This window comes from Alosa alosa, chromosome 21 (genome assembly GCF_017589495.1).
Source record: "Alosa alosa isolate M-15738 ecotype Scorff River chromosome 21, AALO_Geno_1.1, whole genome shotgun sequence".
Lineage (NCBI taxonomy): Eukaryota > Metazoa > Chordata > Actinopteri > Clupeiformes > Clupeidae > Alosa > Alosa alosa.
Genome location: NC_063209.1, coordinates 13,936,491 through 13,942,872, shown reverse-complemented (window position 1 = coordinate 13,942,872; position 6,382 = coordinate 13,936,491). Strand labels below are relative to the sequence as shown.

Genomic DNA, 6,382 nt, shown 5'->3' with positions numbered 1-6,382 from the left:
TCGTGTGCTGGTGATCCACAAATGCAGAATCACATTTCACAAATTTTCGGTTTTACAAATGGCACTTTATTTACAAATGCACATCTATATTTGTAAAAATCAATATAATGAAGTTACAAATATGATTTTTTATTTGTAGATATCAAAACACACATGCAAATCAAGAAATATTTGTGGATCCCCTCTGCGCATATACAAATATTATTGAGACAAATTTAGCTCCATACAAGTCACCCCTACTGCAAAGCTTATCATGAGGGAACACAAAATAATAATAAAAAAATGTTTCCGACATCAAAAGAACATTTTTAACTGAATCCCATTGGGATCTCTGTAATTCTCAGCTCACAATGGTGGAAAGTAGGCCTAACTACTACCTCAAGTTCTGTACTTAAAGGTATACTATGCAGGTAGGCTATTTTTGGAGAGTTTAGAGCTCCCTCTAGAGTCCCGATGTATTTATATGTTACTCTGCTATTGTAAATAGCAAACTTCTCGCGACTTTTACCCCCTGTACACTGTAAAAAATGACACAGTAGGAATGCATGAAAAAAATGAGGCAACTTATTACACGTGAAAATATTAGGGAAAAATATAACCCTATTATTTTTAAGAATATAGATTTTAACAAATCATGGAAATTTACTTAAATTATTCATGTATACAAAACAAATTGTGTAAAATATCTCAATGCAATTAAGCATATTCAAAATAAATCAAGGAAATTTCCCTGATTTTTTTCTGGTTAATATCATGATAAAATCCGTGTAATATAGTTGCCTCACTTATTTTGAGCAGTTATGCATGTTTTAAATAAGTCTATTACTATACATTTTAAAGGATGTGGTGTATATACACAATTAGAGAGTCAGTATTTCATTTAACAGCATTTATTCAGTGTAAATTAAACCTGGACGTTGAGAAAAAAAAAAACAACAATAGCTTGGGCATTTAAAAAAAACATTTAAAAATATTCAGGCGACTGACAGAGATATAACAAACATATCATCTTCATCAACATCTACACAAAATCCTCCAACTCTCCAAAAAATGCAAGCCAAACTGAGTAATCCTGGGACAAAGGGGCCTTGGTCAGACAGGTAACCAAGGACCCAATGCTGACTATGAATGAGATCCAGAGTTCCTTTAAGAAGATGAGAGAAGTGTAAAGAAGGACAAACATCAGTTCAAAATTGTTTTTACACAACAATTCTACTACCAAATTTAGGTTTTTCTTGTCACGCTGCAGGCAAGTTGTGTGAGAGGCTATATGTGCACAATAATGCTTCTACTTTGTTTTTCACATTACAAAACAAAACATACCCATGCATTTCAACAATGTGGCTGACCAGGATATGATGCCGTCTTGTGCAGTGTGTCAAGGTGCTCAATCTCTTACACTCCTCCATTGTTTCCTCTCCTCCTGAACTCTTCTCCAGAACCTCCTGGACCATCTATGGGTAAAAGAGAAACAATAGCGGTGATACACTTGTAAAGAGAAAACTTACCTGCACCCTCTAAAAACACAGGAAATGTATTAAAGTGTAACTCAAGAGCACAAACAACCTAGGGTATATTTATGGTAGTGTGGTAGCAAAATTGTGTTAATTGGTGGAGTTTTGAGCAAGACTGCAACACAGACAGCAGCATAGGCTACAGTGAAAGTTAAGGGGGCAGCAAGCATGTTGAAAAAACAAACACTATTTTAAACCACTGGCAGTGCTCAAAATATGATTACACTTGGTAGTGTGGTGAGGGTCTCTACAGACAAACTAAAAGTGTTATAAACTTTTGAAAGTGTACAGGAGATTATAACAAGACCTGTATCTGAAGGAAGAAAATTGCCTAAATTCGTGTTCCGTTAAGCCAAATGAATGGAGCGTTCGATCTTGCAGCACTGGATCTGCCAGCAGATCTGGCTGAATCTAAAAAACATGCCTTCACGTTCAGCCAGATCTGTGTAGTGCTGCAAGATTGAACGATGTCCAGTTGGTTTGACACTACCGAACACGGGCCAGGCTTCCATTTGGAGGACAGACAAGGATTTTTCCTAGTGAGATTTTAATTTTAAATGCTCACCCATTTGGCCTTTTCTGCTGCATCCCTATGGCAGAGGTGTTCTCTCCTGCACCAGGAGATTGATGCCCTTTGTTTGAAGAGGACCTCTCCATATCACTTCAGAAAAGTGAAGAATTTAGAGTAGAAGAACCTGCTGGCACAAATTCTGCAAAAACACAAAATTGGAATCTTAAAGGGTTGCTTTAAGAATTTAAGAAATTCAGTTTCCAATTTTAGTTAATTTAATTCAACTAAAGGGTAACAAAATCTTTTTTACCTTACCCACTGGCCAAGTGATCTGATATCAGATGCATGCAAACATGGATTTTAAATGTATTAGCTAAGCTCACATAAAACCTTACCTTCTTCAATGAAACTTTCATAAGAAAAACCAGGCTGCAGTTTGAGGTACTTTTTTAGTCCACGGTACTGGACCTTGATGAGCATTTTGCCAACCCTGTTAAAACAAACAAAATCCATAATTATATAAACACAAGAACCACAATTGACTATCAGCAGTATATCAACTAACTTAACTAGCAAAGGACTTCCAAAATTCATCCTGACATCATTTTACCATGTAGGCTACCAAATGTTTTAACCGCAGACAAACAGAAGTGTTTTGTGTTCAAATATGTTAACATAATCGCTAAATAACCCAAATAAAACCAACAGACACTTAACTAATATCAATACTATTACTGAGAATGGACAATGCACCTAACCTTAACCAACAACACCAACAGTTACCTTACACCGTGTATGCTACAAATGCCTAAAAGAATGCCCTGGTGGTCTCAGCTAACGTTATTAGTCAGTCAACAGATCCCTTTAGTGCCAGACAAGCATTTGACACCACACTAGATCGCTTAGAACAGTGGAGTCCTGGCTAACTAATGTTAACCAGCTACGTTAGCATGTTAGCTATTCCCCTCAGTGGCTATTAAAATTCCAACCAACCATTTTCAAATTAAGTTTACAAAAGATTAAGACATAAATTCGAGCTCAATAATATATTAATGTCAGTTTAGAGTGTCCCAAGTATTACAAATGATGATAAACTTGGCCATTTGAAATTGATAAGGTTATAATATAACCTACCGAAGTTAAGGTTAGCTTGCTGGTTAGTTTACCAACCATCTGAGTAGCAGCTAGCTTCTACAGCTAACGTTAGCGACCTTGCTACTGTTAAGCTAACTTCACCAATATTTCCTAGTAGGTCAAACACGTTGGTATGAAAATATATACCTGTGATGTGACATTACTTAATTGTATATTTGTAGTAGGTTTCATGCTAGCTTTCACAAGTAGGAACAAAATACTTTACCTTTTACTATTCCATGCTGAACTTCAATGGCGTCCGTCTTGAGGCATTCTTTTCAAAATCTCAACTGAAGGGACGTTTTTCAGATGTTCAAAATATTTGAGGAAAAGGCTGCACATTTATCAGCGAGAAATTGTGCAATTTCCCACAATTCTTTTAGGGAACATTTTTCTCTGAATATATTTCTCCTGGAAATGTAGTTGGATTTATTTGGGGAAAACATAATAGTTATTTTTTAAGGCGACTGACTGCTTCAAGAAATTAAGTCATACTTGATTTTTGTGTGTAATTTCCTTGGCACCAGGATTCATTTTTTACAGTGTAGCCTACACAATGCAAATGCTTTTGTTGCGAAGGTGAAGGATTAATAACAGGGAAAAACTCCAAAGAGCTATATCTACTGACAAGGTAATGTTTCAGATTCTCGCGAGTTTTGGTGGGGCGCCACTCTTGGAAGTTGCATGGCTGGTTTTCTCGGTAGGGACTCGCTATGTCTTTGCTGTATAGCTATGCTAGGTGAACAATTCAACTGTTACAAGTTCGTTTACCATCAAATTGGCTTCATAAAGGTGAAAATCTTGCATAGTGTGCCTTTAAGAACAAATATGTAAAGTTTATATGAATATTTTTTTCTTATTGTCTACATTGACCATATTTCAGAGGGAAATATATCAAAAATGGCCACAGCAAAGAAGAGGAATTATCTAATGTGTTGGTATTTGTTGGTAGAGTACCCATCATGAGTGTGGTGAAGGGTGGTGGCTCTGGGACGCCCTCTGGAGTTGTCATGGGCACCGATGAAGGTCGGTGCCTGCTTGATAGCCACAGTGACATGCTCTTGAAGGCTGCTCTGTTGGTCATGTGTTTTGCCCACAAAGATTGCTGTGTTGGTGATTTTGCGTTTGATGTTAAATAGATTTGGTTGTTGATTGACCGCAGTGGGAAATCCCCTACCTGTAGCACAAGGATTTGAAGACCTCTCTTGTGTATCTGAAATCCTGGTTATTTTGCCTAACTCCTGAAGAGGTTATAAAATAGGATGTGTTACTTGCAGAGAGTATTGTGGTAAAAAGTAAAGGATCTATTCCACAGACTGAGCGTCAGAGTTTTATTTCCCAGATGGCAGTATCAGTGGAGGCCGGAGTACATTTCTTGTTGTATTTAGATTTCAGTGAAGACGGTGTGGTATTTACATAATGAATATGAACTGCTCTGACTGTTTTCATTAAAGGCCTCTGGCCACAGTAGTCTAATCAATTATTTTTTTAAGTGGATTATATGATCTTAATCTTTACAATTTTTCTAAAACAGTAGACAATCTTCTAGCAAATATGCAAATGTATACGTTGAATCAAATAAAATATAAAAAGCAGTAAATCTATTTTTTACAAAAAAATATTTACAAAAGTCTTCAATAATACATTATTGTCAGATTACTGGCTCTTTTCAAATACTTTCTTCTGCTTCAGATAAAGAAGCTGGTAGATTTCAAACTGCGCCTCCATGCGCTCAGGAACTGGAAGCTTGGCCAGCATGTCCGCCACCATCATCCCAAAGCGCTGCTCCTCCCTCTGACTCTGGCTGTCTCTGGTGCGATCGTTCTGTTGGAGCAGGCGGAGGAGGGCGTCCTCCATGACGCTGGACGAGGATTTCCTCTTCCGGGACGTGGAGGTGGTGGAGAACGGTGAGTCACCGGTGGACACTGAGGAGGCCGGGCTGAGGGGCGACTGGGGGGAGGCTGAGGCGGAGGTCACGGGTGGTAGCCCTGCTGTTGGAGGCGCAGCTGGAGATGGAGTCACTGGCAGCAGAGATGGAGTAGAGTTCCCTGGGGAAGAGAACAGAACTGAGGGCATGCTAGAATCATAATGGAGGCCAGATTTATTCAAACATAGTCTCTAACAGGTAGCCCCCCAAGCACACACAAATCACAGTGTTACCTGTTAAAACCTGTTTAATTTCATAGCCAATCACATAGGCATCCTGTCCCCTTCCGATACAAAATGATTAATTGCCAATTACATTAATTGTTCCGTCAATATAATTTATCAGTGATGACTTCACCAAAGTCCACAGCAACCTCTTCAGACTTTCCAGGTAACAGTACAGAGTCAAGAAGCTGAACGGTGCCTTAAAAGACGTATGAAACTTATTCAGCTGTTTCAGTTCAGTTCAGATCAGCTAAGTGAATAGACTGCATGCTATACCACTATAAAACGTGAGTTGCGCTTGGGTACTTTCAGTTTGTCAAGTCTCAGAGAGAAAAATGTTCCCTGAGGTGATGTAACCTTGAGCTATTCCTGACTTTTGGGAGACAGAGAAATGTCTTGTCTGGCTTATAGGGCATTGCCAAATTAGTTAATAACTCTTTATCCTTATATTTGTGCTATGTGTATTTGCATAGCCTGAATCTTTTTGTCCATAAAATGTAAACAAAACAAAAATGATATGCTACAGCCTATCAAAAGTTACCCATCATAACCCCAACATTATAGACATCAATTTGATTCACGTACCTCTGGTCGAACGCCGGAACTCATGATTTCGGTCCCGGTCGCGGACCCGGTGATTCACATAATCGGAGAGCCAGCTCAAAAGTGAGAACATGCGAGGAACGTTCCCGTCATCGCTACTTCGCCCCCTGAGCATCTTCTTTGCCTTCACAAATCTGTCTCTTAAATATTTCCATTTATTCCGACACAGAATCTCTTCTCTTCCCAAAGTCTGAGAAATTTCCCGCCACGACTTATTGCATGCCTGCAAGTCTTTATATTGTTTTAAAGACGGATTGTACAGGTGCGGATAGCGACGGACCTCCTCACACAACTTCTCATCAAATTCAATGTCCATTTTGTTTAAGAAGCGCAAGCGCACGTTGTGCCCTTGTAGCGTAGTGGCGGGTAAGCACACGCGGACATCCGCATCGAGCCTTGCGCACATCCGTTGATCAAGAGTTGTACGTCACCCGTATTTGCAGACGCATTGTTCGTCCTTGTTAGAGCA

At 39.0% G+C, this 6,382-nt stretch overlaps 1 protein-coding gene and 1 long non-coding RNA gene across 3 annotated transcripts; both read right to left on the bottom strand.

The window, feature by feature from the left end:
- Positions 1-2,146: 2,146 nt before the first annotated feature.
- On the bottom strand, positions 2,147-3,425 carry LOC125286903. The gene is made up of 3 exons (XR_007192254.1): positions 3,386-3,425; positions 2,421-2,515; positions 2,147-2,224 (listed from the first exon to the last, which is right to left on the bottom strand). It is a non-coding gene; the product is annotated as an uncharacterized LOC125286903 (long non-coding RNA).
- Positions 3,426-4,487: 1,062 nt separating this feature from the next.
- On the bottom strand, positions 4,488-6,308 carry LOC125286639 (transcription factor Adf-1-like). 2 transcript variants are annotated; one of them, XM_048231850.1, is made up of 2 exons: positions 5,896-6,308; positions 4,488-5,225 (listed from the first exon to the last, which is right to left on the bottom strand). In XM_048231850.1, exons 1-2 carry the CDS (start codon positions 6,227-6,229, stop codon positions 4,816-4,818), a joined length of 744 nt encoding a protein of 247 aa, XP_048087807.1. In that variant the 5' UTR covers positions 6,230-6,308; the 3' UTR covers positions 4,488-4,815. The 2 variants fall into 2 exon arrangements, with proteins under 2 accessions (XP_048087807.1, XP_048087808.1); XM_048231851.1 differs by having other exon boundaries at positions 4,488-5,207; positions 5,896-6,307.
- Between the last annotated feature and the right edge of the window lie 74 nt (positions 6,309-6,382).

Coding starts and splice junctions, on each gene's coding strand:
- LOC125286639 (XM_048231850.1), bottom strand. CDS start 6,229: ATGGACATTGAATTTGATGAGAAGTTGTGTGAGGAGGTCCGTCGCTAT. Junction 5,226..5,895: donor GTTCCGGCGTTCGACCAGAG/GTACGTGAATCA, acceptor GCATGCCCTCAG/TTCTGTTCTCTTCCCCAGGG.